The sequence below is a fragment of the Schistocerca cancellata genome, chromosome 8 (assembly GCF_023864275.1).
Source record: "Schistocerca cancellata isolate TAMUIC-IGC-003103 chromosome 8, iqSchCanc2.1, whole genome shotgun sequence".
Classification (NCBI taxonomy): Eukaryota; Metazoa; Arthropoda; class Insecta; order Orthoptera; family Acrididae; genus Schistocerca; species Schistocerca cancellata.
Genome location: NC_064633.1, coordinates 181,285,552 through 181,307,994, shown reverse-complemented (window position 1 = coordinate 181,307,994; position 22,443 = coordinate 181,285,552). Strand labels below are relative to the sequence as shown.

At 43.1% G+C, this 22,443-nt stretch overlaps 1 protein-coding gene across 1 annotated transcript in view; it reads right to left on the bottom strand.

The window, feature by feature from the left end:
* The window catches only part of LOC126095457 (lipase 3-like), a 233,423-nt gene that overhangs the window by 80,466 nt on the left and 130,514 nt on the right, over positions 1-22,443 (bottom strand). The window contains exon 3 of the mRNA XM_049910249.1: positions 21,912-22,026. Within this exon, the coding sequence (XP_049766206.1) occupies positions 21,912-22,026 (115 nt within the window). The remainder of the gene's footprint in view (positions 1-21,911; positions 22,027-22,443) is intronic.

Here is a 22,443-nt window from a genome sequence, read left to right as displayed (position 1 = left end):
AGTCCGTCAACTGCACATACGGTTCACGTCCACGCTGTCGCGGCATGCTACCAGTGTTAAAGACTGCGATGGAGCTCCGTATGCCACGGCAAACTGGCTGACACTGACGGCGGCGGTGCACAAATGCTGCGCAGCTAGCGCCATTCGACGGCCAACACCGCGGTTCCTGGTGTGTCCGCTGTGCAGTGCGTGTGATCATTGCTTGTACAGCCCTCTCGCAGTGTCCGGAGCAAGTATGGTGGGTCTGACACACCGGTGTCAATGTGTTCTTTTTTCCATTTCCAGGAGTGTAGAAACAAGTGGTGCCCCTCCTGTGCCAATATGACCGTTGTACGTTAGACAGTCGGCACGCACCCCTCCGCTGCTGAGTTAAGGCCAGCACAAACAATGACCCCCGTATTGAATGTCCGTGGTCCTCCACACATCGTCGCCCTGTCCGTGTGGAGACTTACCTTGCTGCAAAAAATCGTGACTCAACGTATTTAACGTAGCTGTATTGTCTTTCTGAGCCAAAAATGGTTCAAATGGCTCTAAGCACTATGGGACTTAACATCGGAGGTCATCACTACCCTAGACTTAGAACTACTTAAGCCTAACTAACCTAAGGACATCACACACATCCATGCCCGAGGCAGGATTCGAACCTGCGACCGTAGCAGCAGCGCTGTTCTGGACTGAAGGGTCTAGAACAGCTCAGCCACAGCGGCCGGCCCTTCTGAGCCCATCGATTTCAATCTGCTATGACAGTCTTTGGATTCCGAGCAACACTAACATCGACATTACAGAAAGATAAACCACAAGTGTGATAGGGCACAAGCTCCCACTCTTGAATTTCGACGTGCGCTGGTAAACTTATCTCTTTCTTGCAAAAAAGAAAAAAAAACAAAAAAAAAACGATATTCAAATTGGATTTCTGAATGAGATATCAACTACAGAATATTATTTTATATAGAGAATCTAGGTGGGCGTAAATCATAATTTTTGTGGTGCACTGAAACGCTAATCATGTGAATGACAATTTTACGTATTGCACACATAGTGCTAAACTTTTACTAGCGAGGAGTGTGTTAACAGCGGGGAGGACCGCCGAAAAAGGTCACAGTACATGGAATACCTTCTCAAACATGTGACTGGCCTGCAAAACATTTCGGTAATAAAACACACTACGTTGTCCGAGACATTTACTGTTCATATGAGACAAAAGTAAAGCTCTATACCAATACTGTTTGCAACATGACACTTTGGACAAATGTCACGTGTTGTTATATGCACTGAAGATGACTATGTAAAAGCTGAAATCTACATATGCTGTAATAAAACGATGGATTTTGTGACCGATTGCTGTTCTATGCTTGATTGTCCGTATTCAACGATCGCTGCGCGCAATGAGGTCACACGGCTTTCAGTCTGATTAAATATAATTTCTGTCCCTTCTCCCCTCACCTCAACATATACTACAATCAGATCCCTTAAATACTATGAGGTATGTTCTTGGGAACGCAGTTTTCATCTGAACCCACAAATCATCAACGGCGGTTGCTAGACGAATAACCATATTAGAGACATAGTTGATAGATGTCAAAGAAGTGTGCAATGTTACCAAAGCGGTTATCCTAGCAAAATTTGGTATGTGGATTTGGCTGAATGGGAGGCATTATCTCAGTCTCTAAAGCCATCTACCTGTAGCGGTAACTGCAGTGACTGCCCTCAAGCTGTAGAAGCCGAGGTAGTATGTCGTATCAAAGGTGAATGAAATAACCACGATTGGTTTTCGTGCATTTTGATTCTTAACACAGGGTCACGCCGTCACAATGGTAATATCCAATACACACACCACTATTGATTATGGAGAAGCTGAGGCACTATTCTACCGAAAACGTCAGATTTCGCTACTCAGAATGATACCGCGTGTCTATTGCAGTCTGAAGCAGTAATGGTTTCATAATAAAGGAAGCTGATGCAATGGAATGTGTGTCACCATTCCAGTGCATAATGGATGGTGCAGAGCCGTCAGCACTTCCTTTGGAGTACTCAGTATGAACACATAAGTGGATGGTGAGCATCATAAGGGGAAGATTTGTTTACAGCGACTGACCCAATACTCGCTTGGCGCTGCATACCTCTGCTGTCCAATGATCCTAAAACACATCACCTCTTGCAGCAGATGTCACATTTCGGAAAATTTGTTTCGCCCAGACAGCACTTCTGCTCCGTCAAGACTCACCAATGAAACTAATCCATTTTGATTCTGACGTAACTTAAAATAGTTTCGGCTACTAAGTGAAATGGCTTGATATTCTCAGACGCTTTCAGTATCGATCTCTTTTCTTGTAATTAATTTACCATCTCTCTTTGAGTATTTCAAGTTATCGTGTTTGGTCTATCTTTTAGAGATTAGCGCTGCATTACTAATATCTTTCGAAAGTCTGGACCACCTCTTATTTGTGCCTTGTGAGGTATCGATTCCGTGAAATAATTCTGCCAAGCCTGAAATGAGAGCTAGACTCAACTTACACTTCCATAGTTTCTTCGAAAAGAATTCGGAAGTAATTGAGGTATCAAGGTCGATTTACCAGGTCCAAGTAACTTGTTGCAGATAATTTTTTTCATACACACGGAAATGCTCCAGTTAATATTACTTAATTAAAGCACTGATACAAATCCCCGATAACTTAAGAGATACTTCGTTCTGGAAAAATCCAAGTCCTGATTTGTAATGTAATCTATTATGAGCTGCCAGCTGTGTTTTAATGTGTGGTTGTATCGAATGGTCTGACGGTAAACTAGTGATCTTAATTGTTGTTGCTAGCAAAACAAGAGCAAAAATATGAGTTAAATATATTTAATAATTCCTATTTCTTGTTGTTATCGCATATTCTGATGATTGTATCGTACCCCGTAAGTACAATGGCCACACTGTGTTTAATTAAAGTGTGAGGAATTTTTGCCCTGAAAACAAGTAAAGCAATTTCTTTATCCTGATGCCACACAGTATGGCCTTATGGAGATGAACCCAGTGTTTACGAGTACCTCATATAACTTTCTCAATCTATTGTCTGATGCATCTGAAAATGACCTGGGAAGCTTGAAGTAAAAAAGAGAATTTAAACATTTGGATTTATCAAAGTTAATTGTACATGAAGGAAATTTAATTGCGTAGCAGAAAATGTTCTTAAATGCTACTGTCCGTTACGAAATGCAAACCTGACAATGATCAGCGTGGGAAGGGGGTGCCGCTATGGGAACAAGGGAAAGGATATTATAAGCTTGTCCATGATCCAACGTACTGAACCAGAGGGAATCTTTGGTGAGAGCAAAGAACACGAGACAAACTTGTCATGACTCCTTCACAGAAATCTGCGCTGCTAATAAACTTAAAATTTGGTTAACGGATTTGCACGGGACGAGAGAGAAAAACTGATGTGAATTACAGCCATTGAAACATGAGAACCATCATTCAGTTTAACTTAAACTATGGTGGTCTAAAGACTTAGCTTACGACACACGTGGCAAAGACTTCATCAATTCGGAAAGAATTTGGTGCAAAGCATTGGTACTGCTAACCAGTTCTAATCACGGACTAACGGTACGCAAGTAAGCAGTCACATTGTGTCTTACCAACACTGCCTCGTGGTACAACTCTGCAGTGTGTCCGTACCGGTCCACAACATCTCCAACGCCTCCAGCTTGTAGCTCATCTCACCTTCAACTGCCCTCATTCGCTCCTCTACACCCGCGAGAGGATACACTTTTTGGAGAACCTCCCGGCCAATCACAGCTCTAACTTTGGGGGGCAATACGACGTCCCAATCGGCTCAAGTCCAAAACGCGCCGTGTGTAGCCGTTGTTCCGGTATCGAAAGCTCTCGAAACTTCTACTGCGAGCTTCCTGCAACTAATGGGAAGACACGTCCACGAATTAGCGGGGCAGATCGTTCCACCTACCTGCCTCAAGTCATGTACGCAAATACAGAATGGGGCGGTGTCCTCTGCCACTATCCCTGTCCGTGTTCTTCGAGTCCTTCCCTTGCTATAGTCATGTGTATTCCATCGGTTTTGCCCTCCTTTTATATGCTTGGAGAGGACAGAAAATTCTCATTAGCCCACAGCCAAAATGTTGGGTTTCATGCAAGACAGAGTGTCCATGAAATAGAAGCTGCTGATAATAAAGGAGAAGTCAGGACTAAAAGCACGTACTCCACTGACCACTTCTTGTAGGTATTGGTCTGTGTAGAAAATGATAAAGATGTCGCATGAAAATGATAAGATACCGTATCTACATGACAAGCTATACTCTAATGAGCGGTGTACTCAGATAAACGCACATCTTTCACTGTTTTTAAAATGAAATATTTTTCTGTATACACTGCTGGGCAAACAAAGTGAAGCACCGGGAAGGGAGGAGGAAAACGAAATGGAACTTCATGGCTTGAGAGGATATGTGACTTTATTTCAGTGATTACAGTATCAAGTAAAATTTACAACGATCTTAGCAATGCGGCCCGCTTATGACTCTATCACCTCCCCCTCTGGCCTAGACGCATGCGCTGATTCGGCTGGAACTGGTTGTAACGCCGGAAATGCATATCCTCCTATTTCCATCTATTGTACTATAAATTTGTTTTCCTTATTTTTGTTACCTGAATATATGGCATTTCTGTGTCTTTACATATTGTAATTGTTTTACTACTTGTATATATATATTTATGCATTTATGTCGATGTATAATTGGTTTGTTTCGTAAATATTATTGGTATTTTTACGCTGGGTCTTGCCTAGGGAAAACTGCTATCGAACGATTACATCGATAGGTCGTGTGAAGAATCAAAGTGTGTAGGATCTTTGGTAGTGTTAACGCTGCCTCGTGGAGCGCGGGCTGAGCAGAGAGAGAGTCTGGCTGGAGGAGTGCAGTGGAGCAGGTGTGTTGTGTGAAGCTCCCGCGAGTTGCCGCGCTTTCGGGGTTTGGCAGCATGTAATTGCGCTCGACTTGCGATGATAGTTTCTGACATGGTGTCGCGGACGGGAAGCATTAGCTGGCGCACATCAAGAGCCCGTTTCGTCTGGTGACCGTGTCGAGAAGGAGGCGCGCCAACATCCAGCTTCTGCAACAGCGACTGCCGACAATGAGTGACTGTCGCCACCTCCTCGATCGACGGCTTCAAACCTTCAATCAACCAACAAGGAAGACTGGAAGCACGTAAAGTTTTAGAACTGTATGGCAGACCCCAGCTTTTAAAATTGTTGCATCACAAAATTACAGCAACTTAGCATGAACCTTTGTTTGCTCATTGCCCCAATTGCATTACCAAGCAGGGTCCCTTCCTTTTCCGAAATGAACCCGAGTGTCGTTGAAATTCAGACGCCAGCATTAAAGTACAATCATTCCATTTCACTACTTTAATTTCAAAGTTCAGTTAAAGTATTCATAGCTGGCTACAATACTTAGATTACACAAGCACAAATTAAGAGTGCGAGTTTTGTTACCATATTTTAGCTTACCTGTGACTGCAGCTCAGCTTGGTACGTACTAAATTTTACTATTGTTAATTGTTCAGAATCATTTAATTCAAGTTCAAAGTTAAATCTCTTATTTCTAAATTGCGTAGATTCAAGTAGCTTTTGAAATGATTCTGAAATCTCACTATTAATTTCAGTCACTAAATTAACTTTCGATTTTCCGGTTTTATTAATTCTTTTGCTAAATTAAGTCAGAGTGTAGCGAAATTTATTACTTCTGACAAACTTTCAGTTTTCACGCTACATGTGTTAACCTTCAGTTGCCACGCTTCTAGTGCTAATTATATGTGTAATAACCTTTCTTTTTCAGTTACTATAGTAATTGTCCTTAGGACTGGCGACCGTAATTTCCCTCAAATCTCAAATATCTAATTACCGCTAGTTAATTGTTAACGTAACGGCCGCACATTTACTTTTTTTTTAACTTTACCCCTTTTCAAAATTAATTTCTATCAGTTTCATTTGCATTTTTCCTTTCATTTAGATGTAACCCTTTCCTCCCTCTTTACCGACAGATTAACTTCGGTGACGATTGCTTTTCCCAAATTTCCATTAGGTACATGCGGTTTAATTTTTCACTGTCATTAAGGTCGATAAGTGAGGGGGAGGTTTCATGGTGTCATAAAGCCTCTGTATCCTCTAGTGAGGCAGGTTGGCCCACGACTGTGGCAGCTGGTGCTTGATATCCTGGATACTGGCACTGAGACTGTCTTGACATCCAATCTGGTCCCACACATCTTTTTTCAGCGACAGATCTGTGGACGTCGCTGCTCACTGGTCTACCTCAGCATCATGCAGACAGTTCATAGAGACAAGTGCCATGTGTGGACGAGCGTTGGCCTGTTAAATAATGGTTCTACTGTCAGGACGCAGAATGTTCCTGACGTACCGTTGCAGCGCCAGAGTTCCCTCAATCACTACCAGTCGTGACACGTGTTCCCACACCATTGCACCAGGAGTAAGCCTCTCCAAAACGTTGGAAGAATGGGACCTCTTCCTGGATCGCCACCATACTCTCCGACGATAGTCATCTGGGGTAGTTCAGAACCGCAATTCGTGGCTCAACACGATGTGATGCTATTCATCAGCAGTCCACGCTTCACTATTCCGACGCCACTCCAAACACAGCCGTTTATGTTGTGAAGCTAATGGCAGCGTACACTTTGGATGGGAAGTCCATAGCACATCTGATCCTCATCTCCAACCAATGGTGCAGGATGATACAGAATGTTGTACGGTGCCCATTGCTTGTTCTCGGATATCGGATGCAAATGTGAAGGGATCATGATGCTCTTGGTAGATAATACTGTCTCTTGTGGTGTTCAGACGTGTTAACCAGAACATTGACAACAAGTAAGCCTGCCCTCACATTCTCATGCAGTCCAAAATAAGACCACTGTCACATCTAAACGACTCACAAATCTGGATCTTACGCTATTCGACCAGCTGGCCAAATGGAGACCAACAATGGAGCGCCTTCCAAACTCTGTCAACGCAGATAGTACTGTCTCACACGAGTACGTGGCACCTTCCTCCCTTTCATCGTGGTCATTCGACATCTGAAGCTTTTCACATCACTTGTATACCCTACCAGGCTAGGGGTAACAACACTGAACACGAGAAGCACCAATGGACCCTTGTGACCATTCTACCTGTCATAGTGAATTTGCAGCTTTAATCATTCACGTGCCTAGCACGAAATGACATTGACGTTCGATCATGTCTTCTCGGTGCTTCACTTTTTCGTCAGGCAGTGTAGACATGGTGTTCAAAAGGCGAAAACTGAAAGATATTACGACTGAGTCAACAAGCAATGTTTTTCGTTAAGCAGCCTGGTGTCAGTACCTTATCCAACATCGTTAAACTTAATTTGAATTTGATGTACCTAATGTTGTAACGTCCTGTTGTTCGCACTGAACCAGCTCGGTGGGCCCTGGTGCATGTTGCAGAATCAGGATTAGCACCAGCAACGCATACTTTCAGCAATCGGTGGATTATAAAGGGCCGGCCGCTGGGGCAGAGCGATTCTAGGCGCTTCAGTCCGGAACCGCACTGCTGCTACGGCCGCAGGTTCGAATCCTGTCTTGGGCATGGATGTGTGTGATGTCCTTAGGTTAGTTAGGTTTAGGTAGTTCTAAGTCTAGGGGACTGATGAGCTCAGATGTTGAGTCCCATAGCGCTTAGAGCCATTTTTGATCAGCAAGGGAGGACCCCTAAATTGGCCTGCAACATCCACGGACCTTACCCCACCTGCCTTCTTTCTCTGGGGCTGCACAAAAACCAAAATGCATTCTTGCGCTGCAGTTAGTGGTGCTCCTTTTGAAAATTTATTGTAACTCTAGTCTTAACAATAAAGGACTGAAACACATTTAACATTGTGTCACTGTCAGTCACAACCAGTAACTTCCTGGATACTCAGTACTCACTCAGTATGCATTTGTAAGACCTGATTGCTTTACAAAATATGTTTGTTGTCATCTCCATCATCATATCTGTCCGTTTGGGCACTAAATTTTTGAAAATCATGTATATGTGATTTCCCAAGAAAACATTACAGGTGCTCTGCTGTTCTCATTCTACACAAACGATCGAAGAGACGGTATGATCAGCCCTCTTAGAGTGTTTGCAGATGATTCTGAGAGTTTACCGACTCATAAAGTGTTCAGACGATGACGTAGATTTATAAAATAATTTAGACGAGATATCTGTATGATTCGATAAGTGGTAACTGGTTCAAATGGCTCTAAGCACTATGGGATTTAACTGCTGAGGTCATCAGTCCCCTAGAACTTAGAACTACTTAAACCTAACTAACCTAAGCACATCACACACATCCATGCCCGAGGCAGGATTCGAACCTGCGACCATAGCGGTCTCGCGGTTCCAGACTGTAGCGCCTAGAACCGCTCGGGCACTCCGGCCGGCCGTGGTAACTGGGCCTGAACAATGGTTCAAATGGCTCTAAACACTATGGGACTTAACATCTGAGGTCATCAGTCCCCTAGAATTAGAACTACTTAAACCTAACTAACCTAAGGACATCACACACATCCATGCGCGTCGCAGGATTCGTACCTGCGACTGTAGCAGCAGCGCGGTTCCGGACTGTGGCGCCTAGAACCGCTCTGTCAGGACTGAACAATAATAAGTGCGAGGTCTTCCACATGATCCCTAAGGTCACGGTTACGCGATAAATCACAAAAATTTAAATGTTATTGATTCAGCTAAATACCAAGGGATCACAAGCACGACCAACTTTAAATGGCATAGTCACACAGAAAAATTTGTGCAGAAAGCAATAAAAGACTGAGTTTTATTGGCAGAATATTTAGAAACAGCAATAAATCTACGCTTATTTGCTCTCTAATGGATAGTATTGTGCGATATTGAATCCTCTCCATAAAGGGCTGACGAAGGACGCTGGAAAAAGTTCAAAGAAGGGCAGCTCGTTTTTTTTTATTCTCACAAAATAGAGGAGAGAGCGTAACGGATACGATAAGCGAGATGTGGTGACCATCATTAAAACAAAGGCTTTTTTGTAGCGGCAAAATCTTTTCACTAAATTATAATTATCAACTCGCTCCTTGGAATTTCAAAATACTTTATTGATTTCTACATAGAGAGAAATGAGTTACATGGCAAAATAGCAGTTTGCACAGGAGGATATAGGTGTTCATTTTTCTTTCGTGCTATTGGAGAGCGGGACTGTAGAAAAATAGCCTAAATCAACGTCTGGTACACTCTCAAGTGCTAAATGCGCAGTAATCATAGATGTAGATATAGGTGAAGTACTATTGCGCCAGGTGTTTTGTTCCTCCAAATCAAACTCCAGCGGATTTTACCACGTTCGCCTTTGTCGTATTTCTTTTCGTTGCCGTGATAAGATTTTAGCGTTAACTGAAAAGCTACTGTCCACAGACAAAGCGAAAATTTCTACCTCGATTACGTCCTCGCACTGTGTCAGCCACTAGTCCGCGGGCGACGTCGCCGGCAGCGCTGCAATCACGGCACATCAAAGGGACACAAATGTCCGCAATATGTGTGCACACGCTAGACGGTGTGCGCTAATGGAATAGTAACAGTCTGCCGTGCTGCTAGCCACCCCCCCCCCCCCCCCATCTAGTCCTCTCTGCTAGCTAATAGCCTTGGTTTCGGTTACATGGTTCGCTCCTGAGCATCGCATTCCATGATCTCTGCGAAGTATAGGAAGTCTGTTGCGTCTACACCTTTCATTATTCTGAAGCATTTATTGTAAAGACATGAAAGGGTTGTTGGAAACGAGCATTGTATGCCAGGTATGTCTTTTAGCGATGGACACAGCACCATTCGCTTTATTCCTTTTATACTTGAACTTTGAATCGTAAAATTGTCGATTATTTTGCGAGAATAAACGTTTGTTAGTAAGATCTCAAGGGAGTAAATCGCATCAAGTATTGTCTCACATTCTATCTTACTTTTAGTAATGTACTTGTAATGTTATCTTTACGTAAACACTGGAGAAAATAAAAATAATAAAAGAATTTATAATCTTACTCTTTTTTTTGTCTTTTTTGAAGGTAATAGTCACCTCCTCAACTTAGCTGTGTAATCAAATAAATAAAATAAAATGACGTCACAGACTCGCGTGATACAAGAAAAAGAGGAGTTAAAAATAATATTTTGCATATTTTGTTAACTAAAAAAATTACCCTTGTGTATCCAAATAAGAGTGTAATCCTTTACGACATTTGTGCTAGAAGCGAAAGATAGTGAGTTGAAATAGCTGCATTTAATTTTCATCACATGACAACTATAAACACATCTTTTCCTGAAGATGAAAGAGCATATCAGTAAATAATTGTGTTTCCGAATGTGTTTCATACATGTGGACAAAAGTACTCTGCGAAATCAATAGGTTAGAGGACTTTCAAAAGTTAATAATCTAGATCAGTCAAATACAATGGATACTTGGATGAAAAATAAATTTGAATATGAGTGTACTATAGATATGTATACTGGCATAACACAAGTGGCCCAAAACACGTCACAGGAAAAACAGTAGATGATCTGCAGGTGGAAACACCTTTTACAGTTGTATGGAGTTAGTTTAGTCCTGAGTGCCGTTCTACTAATCAGAGTTCTCCGAGAGAGATTTCCATGTTACAATTTTTCAACCAGAAATCGTTGTGAGGATTCTCATTTGTAATCTCATATTTACATTGAGACACTTTTGAAATATCGTTTTCTGTGTGTTCGGCGCTTGTTTCTGCTTTCACTAATGGAATGACAGTTTGTCTGAAATCTTTATAGACGCATTAATTATCAGCTATAAAGCGCTGCTGAACGGTGAGGAACTCGTTGATATATGAAACAGATCGCAGCTGTGACCAAAATCACTTCTACTGGCAGACCTGCCTAACATCGCGCAGGGCCCCCGCGAGCAGGCAGAAATGCCGCAACACGACGTGGCATGCACCCGACCAATGTCTCAAATAGTACTGGAGGGAACTGACACCATGAATTCTGCAGTGCTGTCCACAAATCCCTAACGGTACCAGAGGGTGGATATCTCTTCTGAACAGCACGTTCAAAGGCATCCTGGATATACTCAACAATGTTCCTGTCTGGGGAGTTTGGTGGCCAACAAAAGTGTTTAAACTCTGTTCCTGGAGCCGCTCTGTAGCAATTCTGGACGTTTGGGGAGTCGAATTGTCGTGCTGGAATTGCCCAAGTCCGTCGGTATGCCCAATGGACATGAATGGATGCAGATGATCAGACAGGATGCTTACGTACGTGTCACCTGTCAGAGTCGTATCTAGACGTATCAGGAATCCCATATCACTCCAACTGTACACGCCCCAAACCATTACAGAGCCTCCACCAGCTTGAACAGTCCCCTGCTGACATGCAGGGTCCACGGATTCATGAGGTTGTCTCCATACCTTCACACGTCCGTCCCCTCGATAGATTTAAACGAGACTCGTCCGCCCAGGCAACATGTTTCCAGTCATGTCGGTGTTGAAGGGCCCAGGCGAGGCGTAAAGCTTTGCGTCGTGCAGTCACCAAGGGTACACGAGAGGGCCTTCGGCTCCGAAAGCCCATATCGATGATGTTTCATTGAATGGTTTGCACGCTGACACTTGTTGATAGGCCAGCATTGAAATCTGAAGCAATTTGCGGAACGGTTATACTTCTGTCACGTTAAACGGTTCTCTTCAGTCGTAGTAGGTTCCGTTCTTGCAGGATCTTTTTCCGGCCGCAGCGATGTCGCCCGTTCATGGTGTGGGTTCCTGTAGTCATGTCCTAGTTCATGAACCACGGGCAACGTATGAGTGGCCAAGTAAGTGGTCCCGACAGTCGGGATACCAGTTACTTTGGAATAAGGCTGGGCATCTCAGACATATTCTGAGTCGTGGTCACCTTTGTGCTCATTCGGCAAAGACTACCAAATCCACCGGTTAGTCCCTCAGCCGTTAGGGGTAAAACCCAATGGGACTCGGGGCAAGTAAGGCTAGCAACCTGCTTCCCTGGTACTTTAAATATGATGCTGGCAACAATCAGAGCAAAATGCCTCGGACCTTTGGAGGTGACGGAGTCCCACCTCTAACTGACAAACCAGGGACTCCTAAGATACGACTTGGCAAACAAATGGTAATGAGATGGGGAGCTATTAATATCAATGGGGGCTACTCTGGGAAGAAGGTAGAGCTGGCAGAGGCTGCAAGTAAGATGGGGCTGGACGTTTTAGCAGTTAGTGACATTCGGGTAAGGGGTGAGAAAGAAGAGGAAGTGGGAGAATACAAGGTCTACCTGTCAGGAGTCAAAGCAGGAATAGCACAATGGGGTGTAGGGCTTTACATCAGGAAAGAAATGGAACCCAGCGTAGTTGCAATAAGGTATGTAAACGAACGACTGATGTGGATAGATTTGACAGTGTCTGGCAAGAAAATTAGGATTGTGTCAGTATATTCGCATTGTGAAGGGACAGATCAAGATAAGATGGATAGTTTTTATGAGGCACTCAGTGATGTAGTTGTTAGAGTAAAGGACAAGGACAGTGTTCTGCTCATGGGTGATTTTAACGCCAGGATTGGAAATCGAACAGAAGGGTATGAAAAGGTTATGGGTAAATTTGGAGAGGATATGGAGGCCAACAGGAACGGGAAACAACTCTTGGATTTCTGTGCCAGTATGGGCTTAGTAATCACAAACTCCTTTTTTAAACATAAGAACATTCACAGGCATATACTTGGGAAGGCAGGGGAACCAGATCTGTCATTGACTATATAATAACAGATCAGGAATTCAGGAAGGCTGTGAGGGACACACGTGTATTCAGGGGATTCTTTGATGACACTGATCATTATTTAATCTGCAGTGAAATTGGGATTGTGAGGCCGAAAGTGCAGGAGGTCAGGTCCATATGTAGGAGGATAAGAGTGGAGAAACTTCAGGATAAGGAAATCAGGCACAAGTACATAACAGCGATCTCAGAAAGGTACCAGTTAGTTGACTGTATTCAATTACAGTCATTGGAAAAGGAATGGACAAGGTACAGGGACACAGTACTAGAAGTGGCTAAAGAATGTCTTGGAACAGTAGTGTGTAAAAGTAGGATGAAGCAAACAGCTTGGTGGAATGATACAGTCAAGGCAGCCTGTAAAAGGAAAAAGAAGGCGTATCAAAAATGGCTACATACCAGAACCCAGGTAGACAGAGAAAGTTATGTTGAAGAAAGAAACAAAGCCAAACAGATAATTGCAGCATCCAAGAAGAAATCGTGGGAAGACTTTGGAAACAGGTTGGAGACTATGGGTCAAGCTGCTGGAAAACCATTCTGGAGTGTAATTAGCAGTCTTCGGAAGGGAGGTAAGAAGGAAATGACAAGTATTTTGGACAGGTCAGGAAAACTGCTGGTGAATCCTGTGGATGCCTTGGGCAGATGGAGGGAATATTTTGAAGAGTTGCTCAATGTAGGTGAAAATGCGATCAGTAATGTTTCAGATTTCGAGGTAGAATGGGATAGGAATGATGATGGAAATAGGATCACATTTGAGGAAGTGGAAAAAATGGTCAATAGATTGCAGTGCAATAAAGCGGCTGGGGTGGATGAAATTAAGTCGGAACTCATCAAATACAGTGGAATGTCAGGCCTCAAATGGCTACACAGGATAATTGAAATGGCCTGGGAGTCGGGACAGGTTCCATCAGACTGGACAAAAGCAGTAATCACACCAATCTTTAAACATGGAAACAGAAAAGATTGTAACAACTACAGAGGTATCGCTTTAATCAGCGTTGTGGGTAAAATCTTCTCAGGTATTGTTGAAAGGAAAGTGCGAGTATTAGTTGAGGACCAATTAGATGAAAATCAGTGTGGGTTTAGGCCTTTTAGAGGTTGTCAGGACCAGATCTTTAGCTTACGGCAAATAATGGAGAAGTGTTATGAGTGGAACAGGGAATTGTATCTATGCTTTATAGATCTAGAAAAGGCATATGACCGGGTTCCTAGGAGGAAGTTATTGTCTGTTCTACAAGATTATGGATTAAGAGGCAAACTTTTGCAAGCAATTAAAGGTCTTTACATGGATAGTCAGGCAGCAGTTAGAGTTGACGGTAAATTGAGTTCATGGTTCAGAGTAGTTTCAGGGGTAAGACAAGGCTGCAACGTGTCTCCACTGTTGTTCATATTATTTATGGATCATATGTTGAAAACAATAGACTGGCTGGGTGAGATTAAGATATGTGAACACAAAATAAGCAGTCTTGCATATGCGGATGACTTAGTTGTGATGGCAGATTCGATTGAAAGTTTGCAAAGTAATATTTCAGAGCTAGATCAGAAATGTAAGGACTATGGTATGAAGATTATCATCTCCAAAACGAAAGTAATGTCAGTGGGAAAGAAATATAAACGGATTGAGTGCCAAATAGGAGGAACAAAGTTAGAACAGGTGGACGGTTTCAAGTACTTAGGATGCATATTCTCACAGGATGGCAACATAGTGAAAGAACTGGAAGCGAGGTGTAGCAAAGCTAATGCAGTGAGCGCTCAGCTACGATCTACTCTCTTCTGTAAGAAGGAAGTCAGTACCAAGACTAAGTTATCTGTCCACCGTTCAATCTTTCGACCAACTTTGTTGTATGGGAGCGAAAGCTGGGTGGATTCAGGTTACCTTATCAACAAGGTTGAGGTTACGGATATGAAAGTAGCTAGGATGATTGCAGGTACTAGTAGATGGGAACAATGGCAGGAGGGTATCCACAATCAGGAAATCAAAGAAAAACTGGGAATGAACTCTAAAGATGTAGCAGTCAGGGCGAACAGGCTTAGATGGTGGGGTCATGTTACACGCATGGGAGAAGCAAGGTTACCCAAGAGACTCATGGGTTCAGCAGTAGAGGGTAGGAGGAGTCGGGGCAGACCGAGGAGAAGGTACCTGGATTCGGTTAAGTATGATTTTGAAGTAATAGGTTTAACATCAGAAGAGGCACCAATGTTAGCACTGAATAGGGGATCATGGAGGAACTGTATAAGGGGGGTTATGCTCCAGACTGAACGCTGAAAGGCACAATCAGTCTTAAATGATGATGATGATGATGACGAGCGATGTCGCAGATATGATGTTTCCCTAGACTCCTTAGATTCACGATACATTCTTGATATTGTCGTACGGGAAAATCCCCACTTCATCGCTACCTTGGAGATGCTATGTCCCATCGCTCGCCATTTAATTTATCGCTCGTGCGCCGACTATAACACCACGTTCAAACCCTCTTAAATCTTGATAACCTCCCATTGTAGCAGCAGTAACCGATCTAACAACTGCGCGATATACTTCTTGTCTTACATAACGCGTTGCCGACCGCATCGCCGTATTCTGCCTGTTTACATATCTCTGTATTTGAATACGCATGCCTCTAACAGTTTCTTTGGCGCTTCAGTGTACATCCTTCTGTATCTGCTTACTGTATTCATCCCTTGGTCTTCCTTTACGATTTTTACCCCCACGCTTCCGTCCAGTACTAAATTAGTGATTCCTTGATGCCTCAGAATGTGTCCTTCCAATCGATCCCATCTTCTAGTCAGATTGTACCACAAATTTCTTTTCTCTCCATTTCCGTTACGTACCTCCTCATTAGCTGTGTGGTCTACTCATCTAATCTTCAGCATTCTTCTGTAGCACCACATTTCAGAAGCTTCTATTCTCTTCTTGTCTAAACCATTTATCTTCCATTTTTCACTTTCATACATGGCTACTCTCCTTACAACTACTTTCTGAAAGGACTTCCTGACACGTAAATCTATACTCGACGGCAACAAATTTCTCCTCTTCACAAACACTTTTCTTGCCATTGCCAGTCTACATTTTATATCCTCTCTACTTCGGCCATCATGTTATTTTGCTGCCCAAATAGCAAAATTCCTCTACTTCTGTAAGTGTTTTATTTCATAATCTACAGTAGTTCCGTCAGCATTACCTGATTTAATTCGACCACATTCCATTATGCTCATTTTGCTTTTGTTGATGTTCATCTTATATCCTCCTTTCAAGACACTGTCCATTCCATTAAACTGCTCTTCCAAATCCTTTGTCGTCTCTGGCAGAATTACAGAGTCTTCGACAAACCTCAAAGTTTATATTTCTTGTCCCTGCACTTAAATTCCTACTCCAACTTTTTTTTCTTCCACTGCTTGCTCAATATACATACCGAATGACATCGAAGATAGGCAACAGCCCAGTCCCACTCCCTTCTCAAGCACTGCTTCCCTTTCGTACCCCTCGACTCTTATAACGGCTGCCTAGTTTCTGTAAAATTGTAAATAGCCTTTCACCACCTTTAGAATTTGAAAGAGAATATTCCATTCAACATTGTCAAAAGCTTTCTCTAAGTATACAAATGCTATAAACGTAGATTTGCCTTTCCTTCTATGAGAATCCGTAGGGTCAGTATTGTCTCGCGTGTTCCCACATTTCTCCGGAATCCAGACTAATCTTCCCCGAGGTCGGCTTCTACCAGTTTTTCTATTCTTCTGTAAAGAACTCATGTTAGTATTTTACAACCGTGACTTATTAAACCGATAGTTCGGTAATTTTCACGCCTGTCAGCTCCTCCTTTCTTTGGAATAAGAATTGTTATATTATTCTATAAGTCTAAAGTATTTTGAATGTCTCATGCATCTTGCTCACCAGATGGTAGAGTTTTGTCGTGGCTGGCTCTCCCAAGCCTATCAGTAGCTGTAATGCAATGTTGTCTTCTCCCGGGCCTTTGTTCCGGCTTAAGCAATACAGTGCTTTGCAAATTCTTCCCGCTGTATCAAATCTCCGTTCTCATCTTCATCTACGTCCATTTTTATAATACTGCCCCCAAGTGAATATCCCTCGTATTGAGTCTCTATATACTCTTTCCACCTTTCTACTTATTCTTCTTTGCTTAGCACTGCTTTTCTATTTGAGCTCTTGATTTTCATACAGGCGGTTCTCTTTTCTCCAAAGGTCTCTTTAATTTTCCTGTAGGCAGCATCTTTCTTACCCCTAGTGATATATGTTTCTAGCCATTCCTGCTTAGCCCTTTTTCACGTCCTGTCGACCTCATTTTTTAGACTTTTGCACTCCGTTTCACCTGATTCACTTTTTGCAATTTTTATATTTCCTCATTTCATCGATTAAATTCAATATTTCTTGTGTTACCCAAGGATTGCTAGTAGCCCTCGTCTTTTTACCTACTTCATCCTCTGCTGCCTTCACTGTTTCATCTCTCAAAGCTATCTACTGTATTTTTTTCCCCAGTTCCTGTCAGTCGTTCCCTAATGCTCCTTCTGAAACTGTCTACAACATCTGGTTCTCTCAATTTATTCCGGTCCCATCTCCTCGAATTCCTACCGTTTGCAATTTCTCGAGTTTTAATCTGCAGTTCATAGCGAATAAATTGTGGTCTGACATCTTCCACTGGAAATCTCTTACAATTTAAAAATTTCTTCCAAAATCTCTGTCTTACCATTATATAATCAGTCTAAACACCCCCACCCCTCCCCCCGTGTCACCACGTCTCTTCCACGTATACAACCTTCTTTCATGATTCTTAAACCAAGTGTTAGCTATGACTGAATTATGCTCTGTGCATAACTCTACCAGACGGCTTTCTCTTGCATTCCTTACCCCTATTCCATATTCACCTACCACTTTTCCTTCTCTTCGTTTTCTTAGTATAGAATTCCAGTCCCCCATGACTATTAAATTTTCGTCTCCCTTAACTTAGACAAGCAGTATGGCCCGACTCGAAAGGGTTCAAGTTCCCAGAAGACTCATAAAACTGACACAGAAATGCACCCAGGAGACAACATGCATGGTGAAAGTAAATGCAAACATATCAAAGAAGTTCAAGGTGAGGACTGGAGTGCGACAAGGAGACTGCCTCTCCCCTATTCTGTTTAACCTGCCAATGGATAGAGCCCTGAGAGAGGTAGCAAGCCTAGAGAGAGGAATAAAGCTCGGAAGAAGGATCAACACCCTGGCCTATGCGGATAATGTAGTTTTAATAGCAGAGATAGAGCAAGATTCAGATGACAAGAACTTTAATTTAAGAGGCAATGAGAGCAGGCCTGAAGTTGAATATGGATAAGACCAAATACCTCGTAGTTAGCAGAGAAAATGATGACAGACCCCTGAAGGTGGAGGACAAAGTATTTGAAAGCGTGAAAGACTTTAAATATCTTGGGGCTATACTCAATGAAAGGAACGAGATAGACCAGGAAACTGCCGCACGAATACAAGCAGGAAACAGGCCAAGGTGTGCTCTGGAAAAGCTGTTACAGTCCCTACTTCTATCGAGATCCTCAAAGAACAGGATCTACAAGACAATAATATAACCCCGTAGTCTTATATGGAACAGAGATCTGGACCATCACTCAAAAGATTGAAAGAAAACTCCTGACATTTGAGAATGCCATCCTAAGCCAGATTTTTGGACCAGTGGAGGATGGAGATGAATGGAGGAAAAGAAAGAACTGTGAATTGCAGGAGCTATACACGTCTATGGACATCGTGGCAGTGATCAAAGAAAGAAGACTGAAGTGGTATGGACATGTAATGCGACGAGAAAGCCAGCTCTTCAGGTAGGCAGTGGAGGAAGATATTAGAGGCAAAAGACCACGGGGAAGATCAGGACTGCGATGGACTGATCAGGTCAGAGAAGATATGAGTACTCTGGGGCTGTCTGAAGAAGAATAAGAAGAATACATGGTCCGAGGACGTTGGAGGAGGCTGATTGGTGAGGCAAAAGACCGACTGCGGTTTGTGTGGCCAACGCAGTAGTAGTAGCAGTTAACTATCTGAATAATTTCTTTTATCTCATGATACGTTTCATCAACCTCTTCATCATCTGCGGAGCTAGTTGATATATAAACTTGTACTACTGTAATAGACGTGGGCTTCGTGTCTATCTTGGCTACAATAATGCGTTCACAGTGCTGCTTATCGACGTTCCTATTTTTTTTTTATTCATTATGAAACCTACTCCTGCATTACCATTGTCTGATTTTGTATTTATAACCCTCTACTCACCTGACCAAAAGTCTTGTTCCTCCTGCCACCGAACTTCACTAATTCCCACTATTTCTAACTTTAACACATCCAGTTCCCTTTTTAAATTTTCTAACTTACCTGCCCGGTTAGGGGATCTGACATTCCACTCATCAATCCGTACAACACATAGCGACGCTCTCCTGAGCAGTCCCCGCCTGGAGATCCGAATGGGGGACTATTTTATCTCCGAAATATTTTACACAAGAGGATACCATCACTATTTAACTGTACAGTAGAGCTGAATGCCCTCTGGAAAAATTACGGCCGTAGTTCCCCTTGCTTTCAGCCGTTCGCAGTACTAGCACAGCAAGACCGTTTTGATTGATGTTACAAGGCCAGATCAGTTAATCGTCCAGACCGTTAACCAATGTACTTAACAGTAAGATACGAAGTCTCCATACTCTTCGTTCAGTTCCATTGAAAACTGTTACAATTGACAACGGACTAAGGCGCGATTTAAGAAATTTTCTTCACGTGCTCCATACCTGAAAATTAAGCGCATAATGTTTCTTGAGTACAGAAAAATGTATCCTGTCGATTGTTATAATTTTTTGCTTATTCATTCTCAACTAAATCTTTAAATTCTTTCTGCAGGGTATTGTGATGTCGTTTCATAGCAAATATGCAGTACCCGTCGCTTATGCAAAATGACAGTTCTCCTCCCACTCTTCTGTCATTCGTATACGTTTTAAGGAATTCGATAGATCACTAGATTTCCTCTTTTTGTGAAAACAACCGTGCGACCTGTGAGCGTCCTTCACATCCCGAACAAATAGCGAAGAGTGAACAATATTTACATCATGATTCTGCCGGACACAGAGTGTTTCGCCGACCAACAAATGCCACACCGCAATGCTTAATGAGATGTCGCACTGTTCCAGATACTTCCAAGAAGGACCGCGCAAAAGATGTGTGACAGGCCGGGCCTGGGCCCACACGCCGCCCACACATGCTACACGCGTGAAGTTTGGCATGCTGAGGTCTTAGACCATCGGGGCCTTCAACGTCTTACATTATATGACGGGAGACAGAGTAGTGACTCGACCGACCGCGCTATACGCCTCCACTCAGCTGCTATCCATTTCTATGTTTTTTGGGCTACTGAAAGCACCAAATGTCTATTTCGTGCAGTTCATTTCGCAACGTTCTCTCGGAAATAGGTTGAGATGGACCTGTATTATCTCACAGCTGCGACTATTTTCGGGTCTGAAACCAACTGATGTTGACAGGGCGTGTCATCATTATCTGGTCCCTCACGGTTACGAACTTTTTATGACCACTGGTCTCACGCCATGTTACATGGCTGCGAGCACCATTCGCTGTGTACAGTTTGGACAGTCCGCATTGATACTCCAACAAACAGGGCACTTCACTCAAGATATGGTCACGCATCGTCCAATCACAATAGCTCCATTCTACCATTGTGTCACGTCTCCATGTTGACTTAACTTACTGCGTTGATTCCATTCAACTGACTGGCCCATATACACCGATTGACTACCATGATTTACGTCAGTGATGGAAAGTCAAGTGACTGGTCCACACCAGTTTACACATCTTACAATGCTCCAAAAGACTAATGAACAGTACTTGGGCAATCTTTTCTTTTTTGTTTTTACATCTGCTCTACATCGAAGGATAGTCTCATTGCTTTTGCTTCCTTCCCTCATTCAGAACCAGCGTTATTTTGTAGTTACTGACGTGTATACCCCTGTCAGATTACATCTTCAGCTTGTTACTTAAGCGGAGCAGGCAGCATATAGTTTACAGCATATACACACATGTTATTAGGTGACAGTTTAAAAATAATACACAAGAGTGTGTAAATAAAATATACGGGATACAACAAAAAAGTACGCCCAAATATTCATGAGACATTATTCACAAATGGAAGTGGAAAGTATGTTATTCGGATATGTGACCGGAAAATGATAAACAAGTTTACTGACGTTCTTTCAATTACAATTGGTATAAATCTTTGATTTTCTCCACAAATTTCTGAGCATTGGCTGAAGGATAGACCAGGCTGATTTATTGTAAATGTTCCTTCATTCAATCGCCCAGGTGTGGCATCAATTTTAACTTCAAATGCTATTTCCATTTTCATTTTTTACAGTTCTTCATACGCTCTTACTGTTATGTCTTAGAACAGTGTTTCGCAACCGGTGTAGCACGGTGAACGGTGTGATGCGAACATTTATAAAGTAAATGAAATTACAATTAAATTAATACGATTAGTCCTCAATAGCTCCCGTCAGTGCCTGCGTTAGACTAGTTCATTTAAGCTTAACATGCAACGTGGAGGTAGACCAAGAAAACTGCCGACACCGCGAATGGAGGACCGTATTTTACAACAAATGAACATAGTACCGGGCACAAATACCAGAAGGATTGCTGGTGAATGCTTTTCACCCTCCATCATCTGGCGGAAATTTCATGAGAGATATTGTACCCATATCATGACTTTCCCGCTCGGGCTGTCTTCTGCCAATGGATCTTTACACAATATGAGAGTGATCAACAGTTCCTCGTGTAAATGTTATTTACAAGCGAAGAATGCTTTAGCCGAAATGGTGTTATGATCATCCACAACACACACGATTCGGCTTATAACATTATCGGTGCCTTTGAGATGGCACATCAGTGGAGGTTTCGTTTCAGAGTTTGGACAGGTGTTACTGGTGATAGGGTGATACGATCTCATGTCCTGTCTGGTTGACTTACAGGTCCTGTATATCATTTACTGTCACACAAGCTAAGGCTACAGATGTGGTTTACGCACAGTGGTGCACAGGGAGCAGTTGCCGCTTTGGGGTTGAATCGGACTTACCTGAACTGCCAGAACTCCTCGTTGTTGGGGTCCAGCCGCGTGTGGTTGGTGGAGTACACGTTGCCACGGGCGTTGCCCAGCCACACATCATAGCCGGCGTCTGCCAACACGAAAGCTGCAACACCAGAGAAGCGCAGTGTAGCACCACTCCATCTCGTGGAGGAAGAGCACGTACTCAGACGGTGCGAAGAAAGAGGAAAGCTCTTAACTGCTGGCTGAGAGTGACGCCTGTCGAAACAGAGCGCTGACCTAGCTGGATAAGTATGGCGATGGAAATGGAAATGAGCGTTTGGTGTCATTGGCAGGGAGGCCCCTTACAGGGCAGGTCCGGCCGCCTCGGTGCAGGTCTTGTTACATTCGACGCCACATTGGGCGACCTGCGCGCCGTCTGGGGATGAAATGATGATGAAGACAACGCCCAGTCCCTGAGGGGAGAAAATCCCCGACCCAGCCGGGAATCGAACCCGGGCCCGTAGGACGGCAATCTGTCACGCTGACCACTCAGCTTTCGGGGCGGGCAGTATGGTGATTA